We start from the raw sequence: 24,526 nt of genomic DNA on the forward strand, positions 1-24,526 counted from the left end.
AGTGTTGAAGTTATTGAGGATGTTAGAACTGTGTTGGAGCTGGTGGGAGTGGTTGAAGACTTTGTGGTATCTCAAGCATTTAATGTCATTGATCTTCTCCGATTTATTTTTTTTTCATCTTGAAGCATGTTAGGACATATTTAGTCTTGGAGTAATTGTAGGGATTTTAGACCTCAATGTAAATAGTGCTAGCTTTACTTGTTAGGATTGGTTTTGTTCAACTTGTCCAAAACCTTATATTTATCTGCTCTTGTAGTTTGTATTGGATATAAAATATACATGAGAAAATTCATCTCCATCGTTTTCATCTTGCCCTCTTTCCTTCCGTCATAGATTCAATATACTTTCTTTAGCTATAGTTGTTGTTTTGTTCGCTCTGTTTGTCCCCATTTTCGGTGAATCTGTGCCCTTGTGGCTTAGTGAATTCGAACTCTGAATGTTGACAAAAAGAAAAAGGAGTCACGATCGATGCCCATATTTGTATGACGTACTACAATACCTTCTGAATTAGCTACGGCACTCATAAGTAGAGCTAGGTTATACGTTTTTTTTATGAGACCTAGGTTATACGTTATATATGTATTGTACTACTCTCATTTTCTCTCGTGGTTTTTACTTAGCCTCCGAGGAGTCCTGGCGACTAAACTAAATGTGACAGTAAACTTTATTTAACGTAATTCGGTAATTGCATTATACGAACGCAAAAAACCACTCCAATAAATTAATGTAACCAGAATCTACACCATCTAGTCTGTCCTAGACTCTTAGCTCGCATAATTATACTGATGCAGCGGAACTAATCAGTTGGAATCTACTAACGGCAGTCTTAAATCTACAAGACTAGGGTTTCTCGAATCCACTAGAAGTTCTGAAATCCATTAGAATATTGAGAAAACTCAAATGTTTATTGATATAAAAGTTGTCCAATTACAAAGAAAGATGATGTCATAATCTAACATTAAAACCTAAAGAATCCAAATTAAAAATGAAACAAATAAACCTAAATAAAAAGAGTTCTAAAAGGAAAATATAACTAGAATAACATACTAAATCCCGAATCGGAACAGTAAAACGTCATTATTTGGCTTAAATTTGACGAGGCTCGCTAAAGAGAGTCTTGTAGATCTCGTCGTTCTCATTTCAGAAAGGTATTATGCGTCTCAAATGGACAATCTGGCTAAAATCTGCTGAAATCTTATTCACAAATTAAAATCTGCAATTTCATACGAGCAACCCGAAAAATCCAAAATATAATATTCTTAAATATTCTAGCAGCTAGTTGTCTTAGAACGCGCGAATTACTTATCTTTTAATCATTCTTCTTGATTGTTCGCCGTTTTCTTGTCTTTATATTTTTCTGATTTAATTTACCTCATCTTTGTCATTCATCGTGTACTTGGAACATCCGTGAATAATATGTGATCATGACTTGGTGTGAACACAGACAAACAGAATTACTGGCCAAAATAATTGATTTCAATACGTACAGAAGAGAACGCAGACGACTTCTTCTGTAGACGAAGTTCAGATCCAGGGCCAGCTGCAACTAATTATCATACCCTATTAATTTCCACAATTACTTTTCAATTTTGGTCTCCAACGTACGACCCCATGAACAATACACAGGTAACCCTCCAATTATTTCATATACGTACAAGGTTGTCCCAAGTCTGACTCATCCTTGTTCTATCACAGAACCCCGTCTTTACTTTTCTCTCTAACTTTCAATGTCATCAACAAGAGGTAGTGGTAAGGAGGCAGGTAATGGTGCCGATGAGTCTTCTTCCGTAACCAACACACTTTTCACTTCTCCATTTTCACCACCAAGAACCATGGAAGAAGCCTGGAGACACATCAGTCTCGCTTCTCCTTCTTATTCTGCTCGAGCACCCTTCGGAAATGGTATTCCAAATGACAGCATGTTGATCTCCTCCTCTACCGCAGCTGAACCCACCTCTCTCGACTTTCCTCATCCTATGATGCAGAACCAGCTCTACTGTCAGCTTTTCTGTATCAATAGGCCTTTTGTCATCAACCCCGATCAGGGTTTGGCTAACAGTACTTCCTCTTGTTTTGGGACTGGAAAGAAGAAAAGAGTGCTGGATTATGCCAGCAACTCAGAAGATCCAAGACACAAGCGTATGATCAAGAATAGAGAGTCTGCTTCAAGATCTAGGGCAAGGAAGCAGGCTAGAAATCTATCTCCATCTCTTTGAGCTAATAATTTTTGAAGTAAATTGGACGTCCTTGAGTTTTGAAAGTCTTTTTGAATTCCACAGGCTTACACGGGTGCGTTGGAGCTTGAAGTTCAGCATCTGAAGGAAGAGAATGAAAGAATCAGAAGACAGCAACAACAGCTACAAGAGGTAGGTAGTGTTATAAGGTTTTTGTTCCTGTCTCTCTCTTCTTCTTTTTTTTGTACTCACCATTAAAAACCTGTGTATTTGGGTGGTGGTGATCGATATGTGCATATGCAGTCCAGTTTTGCAGCTGCTTCTGGACAACCCAAGAAGCACAAGCATCGTCGATCCTCAACTGCTCACTTTTGAGAAGCTAGATGTATGTATTCAAATGTTAACTAATTATATCATGGGCTTCACTGGATCTTTTATTTTTAGTAATCTACAGTGGTGTTCAGATATAGTTCATGGGCTAGGCTTCTTTTTATTTTTATTTTCTGTTGTCTTTCAGTTTTTTAACTATAATTATATACCTCTAATTACCAATAACAAAACCTAAAAAAATTAGATCGTGCGGACCAAATTGACAGTAACGGCTCGTCAACCCATCCCAAAATTTCAAATTTACTAGCCCTTAAAGACCCAAATATTACACTCTTCCCCCAGTCCCTCTGTTTCGTTAATTATTAGACCCAGATATCTCTCTCTCTCTCTCTCTCTCTCTCTCTCTCTCTCTCTCTTTCATTGGGAGCAGAAACCCTAGGTTCCAATCAAGACTAACTCGTCAGTGGGTGCATGCGGTGTTGAAGCGACTTTTCGGCAAGGGCGGCGGCGAAGCGAGGAAGTGACAAGCAAATAAAGATTTGTCTTTGAAGGTCATATATTTATTCTTGAAGAGCACGGCTAGAATTCGGATGGTTAATTGCTTTAAATTGCTTGAATGGGATGTTGATTATGTCCATGCAGGCTTCTTTTTTCCCCCCTAAATTGGATGGTGATATGTTACTGGGTCATGCGAGCATGGTCCTTGTATTTGTAGCCTATTAGGGGTGATAAATTTGTGCTGTTTTACCTCACTTGATTCAAAACTTGGTAAAGGGTAATTTGGTAAATTTACCAGTAACATGTTTAATTAAAAGAAACGGAAAGTTAGCCAGGATGACCGCATGGAACAAACTGGAGTGCGGCTTGCCGATGGTAATTTTGCTTACATAATTGTAGTTATTGGTAATTTTGTATTAAAATAATAGACTTATACTATGTACTCAGTTTTTCGACTCAAAACCTCTTATTTGCTGTACGACAACAGTGGAGGAGTATGTAATGACTATTCAAGTCTTCGTTTTATAAAATTTTTGTAAATTCCATCTAAAAAAAATCTAGAGTGATGTTCGTATTTGTAACTAACTTCTACCCTCTACTTTTACAGTGTTAGATGCTTATGATATAGTAGAATTTCGTTAAATTAATTATCGATTAAATAATAATCTCGTTAAAATAATACTTTTTATCGTTCTCGACTTGGGACTAACGTGCTAAATTAATAATTAGCTAAATTTGTAAAATAATAGTAATTTGAGAATTCATATAGACCCCATTGAATATATAAATTAACAAAGACATAATTTATATGATAAATTTTACATTTATGAGGATTTCATTGAAGAATTTTGTTGATTTAATTATCGTCAAATAAAATAATATAATACATCGAACAACATAATAATTTGAACAACGGTATTTATGATAAATCAAACAATGTGGTGCATGAACAACGTAAAACTTTTTTTTCTTCAAAAAAGTTAAAGAAAATATTTATCATTCCTTGATAAATTAATAAATTATTAATTAATCAATAAATTAATATATTATTAATTTATCGATATATTAATACTTCGCTAAAATAATAAATTTCGTCAATCTCGAACGTATTAACTTATATAGATTTTACTATATTTAGAATATAAGTATGATTTTCAATTTGCTAAATGTGTTAAACCCCGAAGCAAACAAGGATTGTGTTTTTCAAAATCACTTATACCCCCTCGCAGAATGAGTAGTTAGGGGAAGACCCTAGCTAGCTGTTCAAATTACTTGGCTCACTTCAAGTATTGAACTTCCTGAATTTGTTTTGATATATAGGATTATAAGCAGTTTCAGTTTTTCAAGTTCAGCGGCACTTGCTATCAGATGCTTTGACAATGTCTAAATGGTGTTTGCGTTCATCATATGCTAGCAAATGAGAACTTCCCAATTCTGGTTCCAACTGCACCGAGGATATGAGTTAGTTTACTTGCAACATGAATAAGCCATAAAACTGGAGTCTGTGACTGAATAGGACTGGCTTCAAGGAAAGAGGTTAATTGAAGACGACTGCATTCATCTTCTGTGTAGAAACGCAATTCAAAATTTGCCACTCAAACGTACAAGAAAAACAATTTTTTGTTGTTGTGGTAATGCTACTTGTAACTCTGAAAACCAAAAAGAGTAAATCACTGATACAAACCCACTCTAATAAAGGAAACAAGCAAAAGATTTTTGTTTAATCAAGTATCTGGTTGATCTATGTTATAATGGAGAGATAAACCTTTTTTACTATGATTTGTCTTCAACAAAAATAAGTAATCACAAACGTCTTTCATTCTAAAGTAAATAGTCTCAACTTAGGATAATCAGTTCCAAAACCAAATAATCTCAGTTCAGAAGGGGTTTCTTCAAGTTCCTCTGTTTTGGAGCAGGGGTCGAAGTCTATTTGGATGAAACAAATGATTAAACTTCCAAACAAAGTACAGCAGAGAAAGAAGAAATAAGTGAACATTTTTGAAATGCTAGTTCAACTATCTTCGTCTGCCTTAGCCAACAAATTTCAGAGAATTTTAGATACATTCATTGGCAAAGCATCAACAGGAAACTTCTTCAATAACAGATGATCTTAACTAATTAACAGCTAATACAAGCATACAAATTTGGACCTCATCTCTGCATACTGCTCAAATTTAACAAAAGCTATAGTTAAAGGAACTCTTTCACTAAGCTGCAGCGTAGAATGATTTATTGCCTTATCCTTTCTTACTCTATTCTTCTTTTCCTCATCATCACAATTAGGAGTAATTACAATTTTCTCAAGCTCAACAACACTCTTTATCAGGTACTTGACCACTTGGAGATGATATGCGCCATGATCAAGCATTACATCATATGCTACAAGTTGCACTACCCGGAGATGTTGATGGGAGCATTTTGCAGCTTTATACTTTATTTCTTTCATCCAAGAAGGTGATGAGTTCAACTGCACCAAAGATACAAATTAGTGTACTTGCAGCAGGAACGAAGATATACCAGTGAATCTATAGTTGCCTAATATGCAACATACCAAAAGCACAAGACTGCAAGTTAGGAGTGACATTGAGGAAGGAAGTTAATTGAAGAAGAATGCAATCATCTTCTGTGTAGAGACACAATTCCAAATGTTTGAGACTTGCTAGTACAGGAAATCCAATCTTGAATTGAGCAGCACGAATTTTCTTGAATATCTGAAATCCAAACAAAGAGTAAGGCACTAATGTGATTCGGTAAACCTATAGGAAAGCAAAAAAAAAGAACATAATAACTACATGGACTAACCCCAAGGTGATTCAATTTCAGAATCTTTAACTGAGAGAGACGGCATGAGAGTTGAGTAAAGGCCACCGCTAGGCAGTCCTTAAGAGAAGGCATACTAACTGATACCTCAACAAGCAGCGCTAAATTTTTAAGAAGCAAATGTCTACAATCTCCATCATATAAATGAAACCAGATTTGTGTCACAAATCTCAATGCTTTTGATGTTTTGACAATATTCAATGAGTAGATACTTCAATGCAACTGATGGACCAAAAACTCTTAGATTACTCAAAGATGGGGATTCACGCACCAATAGTCTTTCAAGAACCGGACAATTAGACAAGATGTACTCAAGAACTTCTCCGGCCACATCAACATAATGAAAGTTAAGAACTTTGAGGGACTTCAATCCAATGCATGGACAAGGGCCTTGTATTGGAATATGACCCACACTCAAGTGCTTGAGGAGACCATGGGGTAGTGTATACATCTCACAACTAAAGACTGAAAAGTCCAGCTCCAGTGTTCGAACACCCTTTTCCATTGCAAATTGAACACAATTATCAACGGAACTTGCAAATTCCTGGTTTAGATGAGAACGAACCCTAAGTAGTTCAATGCATGGTCCAGTATGCAATTCCACTACACTATTGATCCAAGGGTAGAACCTACTGATTTCACTGTCTACTTTTGACATGAGGAGGCTGTAGGACTTGGAAGACACATAGCCTTGTATGAAACTCTCGATGGTTGGGGAATTATCAAAGTTAAGAGTAGCAATAGACGCCCACACATTGCGCCATCGCTTAGAAAGAACACTAGTAGCTTGTGCTTCCTTCATGGACAGTAGAGAGAGAGTATACTAACTAAAATCTCATCAGGCAATCCACTGATTCTATCCACCAACTTGTTTCCAGCATTGTTTTGCTTTATCTTCCTCAATTTGTCATGACTCTAAAACAAAACAAAAAATAAAAACGAAAATAATGGTCAGCATTCTATATGTGAACCTAGTTCTACCTTAAATTCACAATACCCTAAATTGTTGAATTTTGGTTGTTCACAAAAGGCATACCAATCTATCCTTATCACTTTGTAATAGTTAGAAATATGGGCAGAAAAGAAAGTACGTAGATTCGTTAAGTAGTTTCACCTCGTCTTTGACGAATTGAGAAGTCGGTCGCCGCACCCTCTTATTCATCAAATCTGATGAAGATCTCCGTCCTCCAAAGACTCGCCGACGCGGTGGTCTTAGATAGGGGTGGACTTTTACACACCGAAAAACCGAAAACCGATAAAAATCATACTGAATCGACACTGAAAAACCGAAACCGAACAAAACGATTTATCGGTTCCGGTTTTAACATCAAACTGAATAGTTCGGTTTCGGTTTGCGGTTTCATCCGTGTAAAAAACCGATCAAACCGAACCGAACCAAATCGACATATATGTATTTAATTATTAATATTTAATATAGTAATAGGTGTACATTATGTTTTTATTGATTAAGAGCTACATACGATATACATGATTTTATATGATTACGGCCTTGAAATGTCTAACTTAATTGCTCACAGTCTTTAACTCATTAAATCTTACGTTTTGGTTAATACTCTATCGAAACTTTGTTGATTTAATTTGTTGTTTCTAACTTACTTATTTACTAATTTGAAGTACTGAACTTGTAACTTACTACTTTACTTTGATTTTAACTTTTGTTTTTAAGTGTGAAAAATTATTACAAATGGTAGGTTATATAACCGAAACCGAACCGAATTGTAAGTTAACCAAAACCGTAATTAATAGATATTTTTTCCGATTTCGGTTTTAAGAAATACAAAACCGAGACCTCAGTTTCGGTTTTCGATTAATACTCTTAAACCGAACCGATGGAACCGAGTCCACCCCTAGTCTTAGATGCTCAGCGGCTGTGGCAGTTTTATCAATTACACGGTTTGGGATTAATAGATCAAGTGATGAATTAGAAGTGGGCGGGGAATTGGATTTTTGGCGCCAAGATATTGTGACGTGTTAATTAGAAATGGGCGGGAAATAGGTTTTTTGGCGCCAAGATACAATGACGTGTTAATGGTATTGTTAGTTCTTTACTAGAATACTAGTCAGTCCAATTTCCCAATATAAGAGCTAAAATAGTGTTGTGCACCTTAAAGCAAATGGAAAGTAAATATATTTATTACGAATTTATGACACAACCACAACGATTGTTCTTCGATAATTTAGCATACGAATATCTAATTTGATGTCATTGTGGTGCATTAACAAGCTCCGGAATGATGATGATCTACCGCGCCTCTAACAATGTAGTGCTGAAGTTATTGGGTGAACAGCGGTCGCATGACCTTGATGATGATTCGGGTAGAGTCCGTTCAGTGTAGAAACCAGGGTGCTTTGGCAAAGGCAGCAGAACATCACTGCCCAACATTAGAACCACGGATGACATGGTCGGTCTATCTTCAGGTACTTGCTGCACACATAACAGACCCACATGAAGACACCTTAACACTTGGGATATGGTGTGAAAATCACACAATGTCTTATCTATTAGTTCCAGTGGTATATTTTGAGTCCATAGTGTCCATGCCTGACAAATTCAACATATATATGTTAGTAGGATATGGGATTATAAAGCAGCAATGTTATGTTATATTAACTTACATGTCCAAGAAGATTAAAATCATGATCCGGGTGACAAAATCCCCTGTTCTTCTCCCTACTCAATAACTCAATCACTACAACTCCAAAGCTAAATACATCTGATTTCATCGAGAAAATTCCATCTACTGCATATTCAGGCGCCATATAACCGCTACATCAGAAAATGTGAGTTAGAATTGAAAGAGAATTTTAAACACAGCAAAAGGTAGGATCTGAAACATGTAACATGTTTTAGCGTACTACTTAACTAGTACTTACTATGTTCCAGCCACTTTGTTAGTATTGGCTTGACTTTGATCAAAGCTAAATGTTTTAGCCAGACCAAAGTCTGAAATCTTCGGGTTCATGTCTTTATCAAGCAAAATATTGCTTGGTTTCAGATCTCTGTGGACAATCCTTAATCTTGAGTCTTGGTGAAGATAAAGAAGCCCTCGAGCTGTACCTTCAATAATGTTGTAGCAGGTAGGCCAGTCAAGTGGATTTTGTCTTTCGTCTGAAGAAATTTAAGCATGTTAAAAAGGAACATGCTGGATAGAATCATAATAGGTTAAGTATAAAAATGGAGGATGATTTGACTGTAAATCCAAGTTGTTAATTATGGAGAGTATCATACCAAATATAAAGAAGTCCAAACTTCTGTTGGACATGTATTCATATATCAACATTTTTTCCTGATCATGAATGCAACAGCCCAGAAGCTTTACAAGATTGCGGTGCTGAAGTTTGGCTATCAGTATAACTTCATTTTTGAACTCCCTCATACCTTGTCCAGAATCCTTTGAACGCCTCTTTACAGCTATTTCTTTCCCTCCTATCAATGTACCCTATTGATCATTGTTCATAAGTCATGAAATTTATCATTAAAACAGCTCATTTCAATTTGCATACAATTTCATTACCTTGTACACAGGTCCAAAACCGCCTTCTCCCAATTTGTTGCTGCTAGAAAAATTGTCAGTGGCATCAGCTACAGTGTTCAGGTCAAAGAGTGGTAACTCCATGTCTTCCCTTTCTTCTTCAAAGTAATATCTTCGATCTGCAATCCATCAATATTTAACATCTGAAAACTCGATCTCTTCACATTAACATATGGCTCTCTTAACAAGTTAACATATAGATGCAAATATTTGTAGTACCAAAATATAATACTAATCATACATCAAAATTAGATACAATGCAATACATAACAGAAAACGAATTATGATTAAGAAATTCTGCCTCAAAACTTGCAACCATGTATTTGAAACAATCAGTGTCCATCTGTGAGAAGTACCTTTATTTCTCAATTTCTTTTTCCGTTTATACAAGAAATATCCAAGCAGTATCATTCCCACTAGAAGAAAAGCAGAGCTGATTACAATTCCTGCTTGCCTTTTCTTGTTGGACTTGCTCCTCTTCCCAATAGAATCTTAAAGAACAAAACAAGATACAAAACAGTAAATAAGATCATTCACATTAACAACAGAAAATATTGTGATTCAAGAAAATTCATCACAGAAAATGTAAAATCTACCTATGTCTGAAGCAGCGATTCGTATGTAAAGGTCTTGAGAGTCAGAGGTGAACTCTCTTATGTCAGTGAGGTTTCCAAACCAAAGCAAGCAGCCACTTCCCCCTTCCCTGACATCCAAATTGGCATATGCCGTACATGAGCAGTTTTTCGAACACAGTCCCTTGCATTCCTTAAGGATGATGCTCTTGTCATACCAGGAAGAAGAAGTGTCTGGCAATTTAAAGTTGCTGTACTTTGAGTAGCCATCTGTAGAGTTGCAAGCTAATGGAGTCCTTCGAACACATCCATCAGACCAATCTGAAGAGTTCCATTTTGTTGGAGATTTAGGTACAAATCCTTTCAAGCATGCACACACGGGGGCGTCATTAGCATTACACTTAGTATTAGCACCACAAAAGGCATAAATTTCACACTGATCTATTTGACTTGCAAAGAAAGACTCCCAACTTTGTGTGTAGTCTATCCATATTAACCATTGTGTGATGCCATTGGGATTCAATACATATCTAGAGAACGTTGACCGGTTGAGGAGTGTGTACTCATAATAGAGTTCTGCCTCATTTGACACAAATACAAACTCAGCTATTGGATTTGGTCGCCTTTGATATCCAGTTAATCCAAGGCCGTTCCACGATCCTGCTCTCGTCAGTATCTTAGCTCCCTTAACTTCAATAATTTGAGGTAAGCCACGAGGATCCATTCGTAGTGAAAAGTTTCCTTGAGCAGGATCATCTGTGCTCCTCCAAGAGGAGAGATACCTGTCTAAACCAGTAACTAGGTTCCAGCCAAGTTTCATTTCTGATAGTTGTGTATCACAAGGATGATCAAAACTCTGCCAAAGAAAGTTACCAGGGTTAGTGTCATTTCCATCTTTCACAACAAGATTTCCCGAATCCAAGAGTTGCAAGACTGGATTCCCTGCAGTTCTTGATGAAGTAGATGACCATACAGTGGCATTTGAACTATTCAGAAGGACAACAATTCCTTGATCAGTGAGCATTAAAACTCCTGAAGAATCATTAACCGGTGTTTCTTTATTGGCTACCCACACAACTATGTCAGTAGAAAAAGTGTACCATATTCCCAAGTACTGACCTTTTGACTTACCAAAGAATCCCAATTCAAAGCTTCCATCAGCTGAAACTAGAGTCTCACCACCTCTAACATACTGACCTGGAGTGATGGTATCTAGTGCAGTTGTACAGGACATTTTTAGGAAGGAGAAAATGAAGGAGCACACCAAAAGGGTTCTAGAGGCTTGCATTGATGACTGACCGGACTGTACGTATTTTCCTTGTACAAAGTAAGGCATAATATATGCAGAGAAGTTGAAACAAGTTAAAATGGAAAGGTCAAGCTTGCTGCCTTGCTCATACATATGTGCAGATGTATTTGCATTATTCTTCAGAAGTTTAATGGAACTATTATACAGGACACTGTCAAAGATGGGATTTATCAAGTTTCTCTATTGTAGAAAATGCATCTATTACACAATCCAAACCTGGATAGTCAAATTAAGAAAGTAATATGCACTGTGTTTATTCTCTGGTTCACATCCTGACTATCAGTTGACGATAATTTGATATGTTTGTATATGTATGCCTGTCCTTTTCTTTGTGTAGCACTATGAAGTATTATTTTTCTAGTCTGATTTCTTGAATATTGACACGGTGACATAATGTAAAAAAAAAAACAGCAACTTTGAAAAGGAGGCTCGTAAACTAATGGTCATCTTTTTCATAAGGGAAGACTCGATCAAATTGGCACTTTGACAGTTGATTTTAAAATTGACTCAAACATATCAGAAAGTTGGATACTAACCCTTACAGAATTTTCCCAGAAACTCATAATGACAAAGACTAGTGCACGCCTCCCACTCCCAGCAGTTTCATGAAGCAACACTTGTGATCAGAAACCCTGCACGCTTTGGCTTACAAATTGTACTCTTCAATCTACAATAACCAGATGAAGATCATGTCAAATACTCATGTTTTTCAACCTGCGTGCACTTCACAAGCCTAAGCAGATTACAAGTACACCACAAGCAAGAAAGCGAAAAAACAAAATGAAAGCATCTGAAACAGTATTCCTAGAGCAGATATTCAGAAATTGTTATATGCCAGAGCAGTCATAGAACTCAAAGGCACAGGCTGCACAACTGTGTAGATGGCTCTAGCCATAACAATTTCAGCTATTAGAAAAACCAGGACAGATCAAGCTCGATTGGAATTCAACTCAATTTGTTAAACATATCAAAATCACCTAACCAATAATAAAACAGAAGAGGATCTCATCATTGTCACAAGATTTCTTTGATCATCTTTGTTGTCAAATCACCTAAACAAATTCACACAATCCATGACTTCTTCCCACACCCCATTCACATTCCCCCCTCCTTAATTTGCTTTCACCAGCTCTCCGGCACGTGACCCCTGGGAAGGTCACGTGCTCCTTAACCCCCTCTAAAACCCTTCCCCATCATTTCGAGAAGCTAAAAACCTCCCACATGCTACCAACCAATGTCCCAACCCACCTGAGCCTCAGGTTCCTCAAGATCCACTGCAACTCCGGCGACTTACAACGCGCCCGTCACGTGTTCGACCAAATTCCCCAACCGGACCTACGTGCATGGACCCTCCTAATATCAACCCACACCCGTCATGGTCTCCACAGCGAAGCCATAAACCTCTACACTTCACTCAGAGCTCGAAACACTACCCCTGACAGTCTCCTCCTCCTCTCCGTCGCCAAGGCCTGTGCGGCTCTGGGTGATCTCCCACACGCCAGGGAGCTTCAACGTGAGGTGGTCCGGGTTCGGATCCGATGTCTCATTGGGCAATGCCATGGTTGACATGTTTGGGAAATGCAAGTGGGTTGATGGCGCGAGGAAGATGTTCGACGTAATGTCGATGAAGGATGTGATCTCGTCGACGTCGATGTGTGGTTGTTATGTTCGGTGTGGGCTGTTTAGGGAAGGTTTGGCTGTGTTTAGGGAGATGGGGGTGAGTGGAGTGAGGCCCAATGCGGTGACGGTTGCATATTCTGAGCTGAGGGAGTTGAATTTGGGGAGGGAGGTTCATGGGTTTGTGGTGAGGAGTGGGATGAATGGGAATGTGTATGTTAGTAGTGGACTTGTGAAGGTGTACGCTAGCTGTGGGAGTATGAGGGAAGCAAAGAATGTGTTTGATGAAATGTCTGAGAGAGATGTTGTGTCTTGGAATGTGCTTTTGACGGCTTATTTTGATAATGGGGAGTGGGAGGAGGGTATGGAGCTGTCTTTTAGGATGAGGAGGGAAGGTGTTAGGTTGGATAGGGCGTAGTGGCACGCGGTGATTGGTGGGTGCTCGAAGAATGGGGAGACAGAGCAGGCGCTGAAAATGACTGGGAAGATGCAGGAGTCGGGGTTTAAACTGAATCAGATTACGGTTACTAGTTTGTTGCAGGCTTGTAAGGATTTGGAGAGCTTGAGGGCGGGCAAAGAGGTTCATAGCTACATTTTCAGGAATTGTTTGATGGATGACTTGCGAGCACAACAGGTTTGGTTTTCATGTACGCGAAATGTGGAGAGTTGGAACTTTCGAGGAGGGTGTTTGGAATGATGCCGGAAAAGGACACGGTTGCTTAGAATACAATGATCATTGGGAACTCAATGCATGGGAACGGAGGAGAGGCATTGTTGCTGTACAGAAACATGTTAGAGTCCGGGGTGAAACCCAATTCTGTTACTTACACTGGTGTTCTATGTGGTTGCAGTCATTCAAGACTGGTTGATGAAGGCGTCAAGGTTTTTGATTCAATGAGGGATCACTTGGTAGAACCTGATGCAGATCACTATTCGTGTGTAGTCGATGTACTTAGCCGCGCTGGTCGCCTAGAAGAGGCCTATTAGTTTATACAGAGAATGCCTATGGAACCTACTGCAGGTGCTTGGGGAGCATTACTTGGTGCCTGTAGAGTGCATAGAAATGTGGAGTTGGCAAAATTAGCAGCAAACAAGTTGTTTGAGATCGAACCAGATAACCCTGGTAACTATGCATCATTGTCCAACATTTTTGTTACTGCCAAAAGATGGGAAGAGGCTTCAGAAACTAGGAAGCTGATGAGGGACAGAGGAGTCACAAAAACACCAGGCTGTTCTTGGCTTCAATTAAGAAATAGAGTCTACTCTTGTTGCTGGCGATAGGAGTAATGAGTTAAACTAGATGAAATCAAGAGAGATTAAAACCAGAATTGGTGTATATACTTGATATTCAACTATCTATTACAAACTTATGGTGATGCTCTTATATAGAGATGATAGTACAACTATTCTACCAATATACAATTGAGAATTTATTGATGCATTGAAGACATTGATAGTTTTGTCAATGGTAAAGATTTGTAGGCTTGTATGTCAATGATTGTGTGTTATTGTTGGTGTGACGTCTTGTTGGTGTGACTTCTTGTTGGTGTGCTATGTTGTTTCACATTAGCATGCTCATCTTTAACATAACGAACATAGTGAAAAGATATACAAGTTTTTGAAGGAAATGGGTGAGAAGATGAGATTGGCAGGGTTTGTGCCCAACACGGATTTTGTTATGCAAGATGTGGATCAAGAAGAAAAACTGGTTACTCTTTGCAACTATAGTGAGAAGCTGGCTGTTGCTTTTGCCATGCTTAATTTGAATGGGGAGTCCAGAATTCGGATATTTAAGAATTCGAGGATATGTGGGGATTGTCATAATGCCATCAAATACATGGCAAAAATAGTTGGTGTGAAGATTATAGTTAGAGATTCATTGAGGTTTCACCATTTCAATGATGGAGATTGTTCATGTGGAAATTTCTGGTGATTTTCACAATATAGATATATGAAAGTGGTTACATTGTCTATGATTAATGTCATCTAGAGCCATTAATGGGTGAGAAGATGATATAAGATCTGTCCACTGATTGAACCAGGAATCAGCTTCCAACATTTTGATCGAGGATAACAAATGATCAACATATAGATGCAAACTAAGATCACCATTCGTGCTGCAATACGAACTCATGAAACACCAAATTATCACCTAAAGCGATAAGCCTAAAGCATCAAGTCAAGCTAATAAACACACTTTGTTCCACAAAACAAATTTGTGGTGCCTTATTTGCTTAGATCGAATGATTAATTACTTCATGTCATTCTGGTAAGCAGGAGATGAACCTTGATGATCTAGCGAGCCTCTAGAAACACTGTGCTGCAATTATTTGTTGAATACAAGTCGGTCGTCGTTGATGTTAATTCAGGTTTTGACACAGACCTAGCGGTGTAAAAACCAGGCTGCTTTGGTGAAGGCAACTGAACTTCACTGCTCAACATTACAACCACAGATGACATGTTTGGTCTATCATCAGGTTCTTGCTGCACGCATAATAGACCCACATGGAGACACCTTAACACTTCGGTTATGTTGCAAGAATCGGATAATGTCACATCAATGAGTTCCAGAGGAGTATTTTCAGTCCAAAGTGTCCATGCCTTGAAACAAAATAAAGCATATGTCAGTCAAGGATGACTTCCATGTTCTGTGCTTCTATCAAATAAGAAAATGAGCAATTGTTGAACTTCCATATGGCATTGCCATATATATTTCTGTGGTGAAGGTGCTTATAGAATTTTGCATGATTCAAGTAATAAATATGTACTCACATGTCCAAGAAGATTAAGATGGTGATCTGAATGACAAAATCCCCTGTTCTTCTTCCTACTCAGTATCTCTAGCAGTACAACTCCAAAGCTAAATACATCAGATTTCATTGAGAAAGTCCCGTCTACTGCATATTCAGGAGCCATATAACCGCTGTGAAACAAGATCGCAGTTAGAAATTTCAGAAAAAATAAATAAATGTTTAAGTGACCATAATCAAGTGTAGCAAACTTACTATGTACCCACCACTCTTCTTGTTCTATCTTCATTTTGATCACCCCCAAAAGTTTTAGCCAGGCCGAAGTCTGAAATCTTTGCGTTCATATCATCATCCAGCAATATGTTGCTAGACTTGAAATCTCTATGAATAATTCTTAATCTAGAATCTTGATGGAGATAAAGAAGCCCTCGAGCAATTCCCTCAATAATATGGAAGCATGTTGGCCAGTCCAGCAAATTCTGTCTTTTTACATCTGAACAACTTATTAAGCATATTAGTTCCACATTGAATCCTAGTGCAACAACTTAAATGGTATGTACTGGAATTAGAGATTATCCTACCAAATATATAGAAGTCCAAGCTTCTGTTAGACATGTACTCATATACTAGAATTTCTTCATCTTCTTGAATGCAACAACCAAGAAGCTTTACAAGATTCCGATGCTGGAGTTTTGATATCAGTAGAACTTCGTTTTTAAACTCTCTCAATCCCTGTCTTGAGTGCTTTGAGAGCCTCTTTACTGCAACTTCCTCTCCTCCAGCCAAAGTTCCCTATGGATATCCATTCAGAAAAGTCCATAAATATTGATATCACAAAATAGCTCATATTAGTTGCACAAACTTACTTTACCTAACCTTGTACACAGGTCCAAAACCACCTTCACCCAGCTTGTTGCTGATTGAAAAGTTGTTAGTGGCATGAGTGATGGTGGTCAAGTCAAATACTGGTAACTCCAACTCTTCCTTTCCTTCTCCTTTGTAATCCTCCTTTCTGCAATCGAGCTTTCTTCTAGCTTCTGAAAGACTAAATCACTTCAGCACAAACTAATAGATGGAGAGTGCTTGGACTAATGAATCTATATAATTTCCTTAGGTAATGCATCTTTCATAGTCATGAGTAGTTGGATTTGGAACTTTGAGTTATCAGCAATCATTTTCTTAACACAATCAGAGCTGATGTAAGAAATTTACCTTGAATTCTTTGTTTCCTCTTCCATTTATACAAAATGTACCCAACTATCAGCAGTCCCACGAGAAATCCAGATAAGCCGAACAGAATTCCTGCCAGGTTTCTCCTGCTGGTTGTGCTCTTTTTCACAATAGGATCTGAAATGTCAGTAGTCAAACACAATTTTCATGTCATTCTGAGAGGCGGTATCTTCTGTTTCAATTAACTGTGACAAATACTTATTTAACTTTAGCACTACAAATTAATCATAACATACAAAAGAATTTCCAGCTTTGATAACACTTGTTCGTAATTCGAGTTCTGAGTTACATAAATCTCTCTATTAAAACATAACAATTTTGGGACTTGGCCAAAGTCGGACTCAGAAGTCAGAACTCCCATCAAAATGCACAATTCAGAAAAAGTTTTTAAACAGAACACAGACAAACATGAAAAGCTTAGTCAGTAATTTTCCTTAAGAAAACACGGTAGTATTTCTCTCTGGCTAGCCTGAAGCAGCCAGATAAAAGAGAGATCAGATATAATTGTAAAAGAACACACACACAAATCAGAGAAAGTCCAAAAACGTACCTAGGTCTGAAGCAGCTAGCCGTACATAGAAGTCTTGAGAATCAGAGGTCAATTCTTTAATGTCCTTGAGGTTCCCAAACCAAAGCAAGCATCCACTTCCACCTTCCCTGACATCTAAATCTGCATATGCAGTACATGAACAGTTCCTCGAACATAATGTACGGCACTCCTCAAGGCTCATGCTCTTGTCGTACCAGGAAGAAGATGTGTCTGGCAATTTAAAGTTACCGTACTTTGAGAAGTCATCTGTAGAATTGCAAGCTAAAGGAGTCTCCCGAACACATCCCTCAGACCAGTTTGTTGAGTTCCAATCTTCTAGAGATTTTGGTACAAACCCTTTCAAGCAAGAACATTCAGGAGTGTTACGGATATTACATCTAGCATTAGCACCACAGAAGGCGTAATTATCACACTGATCTCCTTGTGTTGACACGAAAGGTTCCCAACTACTTGAGTGATCTGTCCAGGTAAACCACTGTGCAGTGCCATAGGGGTTCAATACATATCTTGCGAATGTTGACCTGTTGAGGAGTGTGAACTCATAATTGACCTCATCACTAGTCATCACAAACTCAAAAATCGCTACAGGATTTGGCCTTCCTTGATATCCAGTTAATTCGACGCCATTCCATGCCCCCACTCTAGTATGTATCTTAGCTCCCTTCATGATAAAAATCTGTGGGAAACCATGATTGTCTATTCGTAGTGAAAACTCTCCTTGAGCGGGATCTTCTGTGCTCCTCCAAGACGAAACATACATCTCAAAACCAGTGACTAAATTCCAACCAAGCTTCATTCCTGGCAGGCGTGTGTCACAAGGATAGTCAAAACTCTGCCACAAAAAGTTATCAGCATTAGTTTCATTTCCATCTTTCACAACAAGATTTCCTGAATCCAAGAGTTGCAAGACTGGACTCCCTGCGGTTCTTGATGAATTGGATGACCATACAGTGCCACTTGAGCTATTGAGAAGGACTAAAACTCCCTTATCAGTGACCATCAAAACTCCTGAAGAATCATCAAGTGGTATTTCTCTGTTGGCTACCCATAAAACTGTCGCGGTAGAAAACGTGTACCATATTCCCAAGTATCTGCCTTTCACTTTACCAGGACTAAAGAATCCCATTTCATAACTTCCACCAGCTGAAACCAGAGTTTGACCGTCTTTAATAAATTGAGTTGGAGTGATGGAGTCTAGTGTATTTGAGGTTCTTAGGAAGGAAAAAAAGAACAAGCACACAACAAGGGTTTTCATGGTTTGCATCAATGTTCTGATCAGAATGCTGAGGACAGAAAGAAATGCACAATGTCTACAGAGAGATTGAAACACCTAAACAATGGGAATCTAAAGACTTAGTGGTTTACTAGATTTGTTTAGTCTCCTCACTAATCCTGTTTAAAGTAAGGTCTCATTCGGCCCTTCACTTTCATTATGTAATAACTACAAAGAAAGAGGTAGGGAAAACCTAGTTTTATCCATTTTCTTGAATGCAGACAAGGGCTTTTTCTTAAGGGGCTTGTATAATGATATTTTGTAGAATTGGGCGTCTTGAATGACATATGTATATGGGTTAAAATAGAGATAGGAAACTTAGACTGCAAGAAGCTCATAAACTAACAGACATGGTGTACACACTTACACTACACACCCAATGACACTATAAGGCAGCTGAATATAAAAAAACGACCAGATCCAACCTCCTCCCAATTGCAATTAAATTCATCTGTAAACTTAGTCATTAAACCTTGGTAGAAAGAAACTCATAATCTAATTCATATGCTGTTCAAAACAAGTAGACTCGATGAATTTTACGGCTGATATGAAATTGATCTAAACATACCGGAAGTGGACGACAAGCTTCACTGATTTTTCCAAAAACCTTATTTGATAATGTTTCCGGAAGTTGGCATCTTTCAGTGAGAATGTTTTCTCACTGACCACAATGAATTGGAGATCATCCATCACTGAAGCTTCACTTCCTGAGTCCTGACCTGTGCATGCGTTCATCATAACTACATCTGCAAAGAATCATTCTATAGAAAAATGAGCAGTATCTAGCATTATCTCAGCTCAAGTTATCTAAAGTTCTAATGCAGTATAAGAATATGATAACAAATGCAATTTCAGCAAGGTTTCATCATATCACCAATAAAGCTCAGACTAAAAGTTCGTTTGTACCTGGAAATGGTTGACTTTGGCCTAGCTATTATATCTTGCATGTGAGAAAATATGAGAAAACAATACATTAGAAAACTGATCAAACAAGTTCAGATTTTTAAGTCCTAACTTCTACACTTGTGTCACATTGCTTTCTCTCCTTGAATATAAAGAATAATAATAAAAATGAAGAGTGCCCCTTAACATCTGAAATTGAAAACCAACCTTCAATATTTCAGAAGCCGAAGCCAATGCTATTAGCAACAAAGATTCATGCTTCCAGAGGTACCAATCAGTTTCCTATCTCACCTGTGCATTCGACTCAAAGTTTGTAGTAATACTGGCGAATCAAATTCCCAAATTTTCACCCCGCATCTGAAATGGGTTTGCATATAACGTTGAACTTCCAAAGAACATTGTTCCCAACTCAAAATCCAAACAGACATTGCATAATGAATTAATGGGTTACACATGTATACAGTACATAATACATGAATGCCTAAAGAGTAAATAGAAGATTAAGGTATAAGCACCATCTCTTCCTGCGTATCCTGTGATTTCATTAATCAAAGCTCGAAAACAACCTCATCGTTCTTACTTTCAAAAAGAAATTTTGATATATGTATTATTCACATAAATATTTTTACGCACGGGACACATTCTTTAGTAAATAAAATATTTTGTTCTACTGTTGCATCACTAACTGTGAATGATACCTAAGTAATGAATCGCCTTCAGTGTAGTTTTGTAAGGACGGATGTATAGCCCATAAAGATCGGGTCTGGGCCAAACCGGGTGGGTTAAGCACAGAAGAGATTGTGCCCACGAGCTGTGGGAGAGCGCGTGGATATGGATAACAAAACATGGTATTATGGACTGCTGACAGTGGAGAAAGCAGAGGAGAGGAGCCAAATTCAGTTGCACATGAAAAATCTAAAATATTTCCTCCATTACCAAATTAACCAGCAAACTGTTCCTTAAGCTGTGGAAGTTGAACCAAGGAATCACTTCCTGAGATAACACAACTGATATCCAGTGTATGTTTGATTCTGTGCTCCTTGTTCTTCTTTCTTTACTTCATGTTCAAATTTCCACTCTTTGCTTCCCTGTTCATTGTTATCCATTTCTTTTGTGTTGATATGATGAGGAAGTTGTCCATCCCAGAGTTTTAATTCTTGTTAGTCAATAGTGATTCAATACTTAGATGAGGAGTTTTAATTCCTGCAAGTAGTATAATATTAATTTGGATCAAGTTTCCATGGCTATTCTTGTAAACTCAGTGTCTCCTATGACACATTCATCACCAGAAACTGCTAGAAGGGGCTGTGGATTCTATTCCCACATCAGGGTCCAGACTTTCTTACTCAACAAGGGCTTTTCTAGAGCTTTGGCATCAACCCAGATTACCATTTCTCCAAAGGACACTGTTTTCACTTTGCCCAATTGGAGGAATCCCAAGAATGATAGAAGAAGTAGAGAGGTTAGAATGATTGGTGCCTTTCAGCAGTTAGAGTCTATGATAGGGAAGGGCCAGAAGCCTGATGTGGGTCAAGCAACTCAGCTAATGTATGATCTGTGCAAGGCCAGTAAGATGAGGAAGGCAGTGAGAGTGATCGAAATGATGGTTGCTTCAGGCATTATACCTGATGCAGCTTCATATACCTTCTTGGTGAACTATTTGTGTAAAAGAGGGAATATTGGTTATGCGTTGCAGTTGGTTGATAAGATGGAGGAGTATGGATATCCAACAAATACTGTTACTTACAATTCGCTTGTTAGAGGGCTTTGTGTGCGAGGAAACTTGAATCAAAGCCTGCAGCTTCTGGATAAGCTGATACGCAAGGGGCTTGTCCCAAATGTTTATACTTACTCTTTCTTGCTTGAAGCGGCTTACAAGGAAAGAGGGGTCAATGAAGCAATGAAGCTCCTGGAGGAGATCATTGCTAAAGGTGGGAAGCCTAATTTGGTTAGCTACAATGTTTTGTTGACTGGTTTGTGCAAGGAAGGTAGGACTGATGAGGCACTGAACTTCTTTAGGACTTTGCCTTCGATGGGATTCAGACCGAATGTTGTGAGCTATAACATTGTACTTAGGAGCTTGTGTTACGAGGGTAGGTGGGAAGAAGCGAATGTACTATTGGCTGAGATGGATGGTGAGGATCGGACACCATCCATAGTTACATATAACATCTTAATAGGTTCTCTTGCCGTTCATGGTAGAATAGAAGATGCTCTTGAAGTTTTGGAAGAAATGGTGAAGGGTCAGTTCAAGCCTACTGCTGCAAGCTACAATCCGATAATTCATTGTCTCTGCAAAGAGGGTAAGGTGGACTATGTGGTGAAGTTGTTAGACCAGATGATGTTCCGGCGATGCAATCCTAATGAGGGAACATTCAATGCCATTGCTGTGCTATGTGAGCAAGGAATGGTGCAAGAAGCGTACTCTATCCTTCAAAGCCTTGGAAATAAACAGAAGTACTCCACAACTGAATTCTACCGAAATGTGATCACAAGCTTGTGCAGGAAAGGGAATACATATCCAGCATTTCAGATGTTATATGAAATGACCAAGTATGGTTTCACTCCAGATTCTTATACCTATTCATCTTTGATCAGAGGGTTGTGTTTGGAGGGTATGCTAAATGGAGCAGTGGAGATTTTCCATGTCATGGAGGAAAACAACCAACGGCCTGATACTGAGAATTTCAATGCCCTTATGCTCGGATTTTGCAAATGTCGAAGAACAGATCTCTCCTTGCAGGTTTTTGAGCTGATGATTGAGAAGGGGCGAATGCCTAATGAAATGACCTATACCATTCTCGTGGAAGGGCTCGCGCATGAAAAGGAAATGGAGCTGGCAGCCCAAGTTATGAGAGAGTTGCAGGGGAGACGGGTTATGAGTCCCAATACAGTGGAAAGACTCGTTATGCAGTATGACCTTGAGGAAATACCATTGTAGAGATATACTGTGAAGACCAAACCAGATAAGAACAAGCACATCATTATGAACATTGACATTTTTAATTCACACTAGGGAACTGAGCATGTAACACACCAGAACATGTTTCTTCATCAGCTTCAAAGGTTTTACTTCACTACTGAAACCCACAGCTTGTAATCTTGTATTTTTCCAATTTTGCTCCTTAAATTAAGTGCAACTCCTGATGTGGTGTTGGCCTTCTTTCCTAAAGAAAATTTGATGATAAGAGATTTTCTGTTCCGATGCTAGCTAGCTACAATACATGGTCACGGATGTGCGTTGGCCTCATGACTAAAGAACTGTGAGATACATTTGGACTGCAGTATTGTGCAGTTGGAACAGACCCCAAGAAATTATGGAATTTCCCTAGTTAACACTGAAAATAGAAGGGCTTAAAGGTATTCAACAGATTACGGAAAGAATTCGATGCCAGTCAAAATTTCAGCAGAAATCAGCTGTACAACTCAAATCCAAGCATCCAACTCCACCAGACAGATTTATAAACAATGTATTAAATTATCACTTTCTGGAAATCTTTCATTCAGCATCACACTTAATTTTCAACAAAATAGACACTGGTGTGTCCAATTCCTGTATTTAGGTAGATAAGAGAAGAATTTTCTTAATAGACAGAACAGCACCTTAAGTAAGTCAAAAACTAGATAGAATCTAAGGATTACCAAGGGGGTGTATTCAATTAAGATTCTATGAGATTTTTTTGTATTTCAAAAGTCTATAGGTATTCAATTCAAATTTTCAAAAGTCCTTAAAAGTCTGTTGTTATTCAATTAGGATTTAAAAATATCCATCAAATTCCCATGATATTCAAAAGTTAGTAGACTTTCAAAGACTCTATTATCTCATTGATTTTGTAGGATTGTTTAGTGCTTACTATAAATACCAAAACCCTAAAGAAATCTTGCCACACCACAAGAGATTTTGACGTATTCTATTTCTTCACTTCGAAGATGAAACATCAACATCAAGAGGAGAAGATGAACTGACCTTGACAGACTGTGACCTCAACGTTTCTCCTTTCTCTGATAACCAATTGGTACTTGCTCTTTCTCATTATATATTCCTTTTTGTTATCTAGCTCGTTTCATATTTATTGATTATGAGAATTGTGAATTAGATCTTTTACTTTATTTCTTATGTTGGAATAGATAATCTGTGTTTGTAATAGGACAAAATTTTGATCTTTTGATCGTGAGAGAACTAGTACATGATTATGAGAGAAGTAGTAACATTATATATATATATAATTGCATTCTATCTTTCGACTTCTTCCGGATTGAAAAGTCATAAAGCAATATAGTTCATAGTGATTAAAATGGTTATATATATAAGGTAGAAGATGGTGATCATCATGTAGTCATTTACTTTAACTTGGTAATGATTATGATTCAAGTTTTATGTGGCAAAAAGTCTTATCTTTGTAATCAAATGTATTTTTTTTTCATGAATTTGAAGGAGCCGTGGGTACAAAGAGACTCTTTTTTTCACCAATTTACTTACCCTAGTTCTGGGACATATGCCTTGCTCATTTACCCTAACCTGCATGAAGTCAATCTTGATACACAAGAATTTCATCCCCTTTTTGCTTCTCATGTAATTTTTCCTAAGGGGTTTTCAATTAGGTTTGACATATATTAGATCGGCGTGCTTAGACAAATAGAGCATACTCCAATATAACTTGTGTTCCTTTATATACACAAGCTATATATATATATATATATATATATGCATACGTGTATCAATGCTTGTTATTGTCTCAAGCTATGATTTTTTTGCTACAAGGTATTGTTTAAGTCTTTAATAAATGTTCACAAGCTCTATCTTATTTATACATTGCACTCTTTGTTTGGTGTTTGATCATAGTATCATAATCTTCTCCTCTGTAACATTTGGTCTCTTAAATATAAAAACAAATACATGCTTGGTTTTTCTTTTTTCATATCATTTGTTTTGAGCATGAATACAT

At 37.8% G+C, this 24,526-nt stretch overlaps 4 protein-coding genes across 4 annotated transcripts; 2 read left to right on the top strand and 2 right to left on the bottom strand.

Annotated features, from left to right (window-relative positions):
- Positions 1–1,699: 1,699 nt before the first annotated feature.
- Positions 1,700–2,871, top strand: LOC126788776 (protein FD-like). The gene is made up of 3 exons (XM_050514786.1): positions 1,700–2,189; positions 2,280–2,366; positions 2,478–2,871. The coding sequence occupies exons 1-3, from the start codon at positions 1,728–1,730 to the stop codon at positions 2,547–2,549; spliced, it is 621 nt and encodes a 206-aa protein (XP_050370743.1). The 5' UTR covers positions 1,700–1,727; the 3' UTR covers positions 2,550–2,871.
- Positions 2,872–5,368: 2,497 nt separating this feature from the next.
- LOC126786980 (F-box/FBD/LRR-repeat protein At1g13570-like) lies at positions 5,369–6,624 on the bottom strand. The gene is given in 4 exon segments (XM_050512931.1): positions 5,369–5,469; positions 5,554–5,713; positions 5,805–5,964; positions 5,966–6,624. Coding segments are annotated over 4 exon segments (1,020 nt in total). The 3' UTR covers positions 5,369–5,428.
- A 1,330-nt stretch (positions 6,625–7,954) lies between these two features.
- LOC126786982 (uncharacterized) lies at positions 7,955–18,748 on the bottom strand. The gene is made up of 14 exons (XM_050512932.1): positions 17,405–18,748; positions 16,837–16,971; positions 16,501–16,661; positions 16,206–16,416; positions 15,880–16,117; positions 15,647–15,797; positions 15,179–15,475; positions 9,973–11,437; positions 9,733–9,867; positions 9,359–9,495; positions 9,073–9,283; positions 8,718–8,952; positions 8,460–8,610; positions 7,955–8,385 (listed from the first exon to the last, which is right to left on the bottom strand). The coding sequence occupies exons 1-14, from the start codon at positions 18,666–18,668 to the stop codon at positions 8,086–8,088; spliced, it is 5,091 nt and encodes a 1,696-aa protein (XP_050368889.1). The 5' UTR covers positions 18,669–18,748; the 3' UTR covers positions 7,955–8,085.
- A 1,766-nt stretch (positions 18,749–20,514) lies between these two features.
- LOC126789200 (pentatricopeptide repeat-containing protein At1g79080, chloroplastic) lies at positions 20,515–22,770 on the top strand. The gene has a single exon (XM_050515291.1). It carries the CDS (start codon positions 20,821–20,823, stop codon positions 22,519–22,521), a length of 1,701 nt encoding a protein of 566 aa, XP_050371248.1. The 5' UTR covers positions 20,515–20,820; the 3' UTR covers positions 22,522–22,770.
- Positions 22,771–24,526: the final 1,756 nt, after the last annotated feature.

The sequence above is a fragment of the Argentina anserina genome, chromosome 3 (assembly GCF_933775445.1).
Source record: "Argentina anserina chromosome 3, drPotAnse1.1, whole genome shotgun sequence".
NCBI classification, from domain to species: domain Eukaryota; kingdom Viridiplantae; phylum Streptophyta; class Magnoliopsida; order Rosales; family Rosaceae; genus Argentina; species Argentina anserina.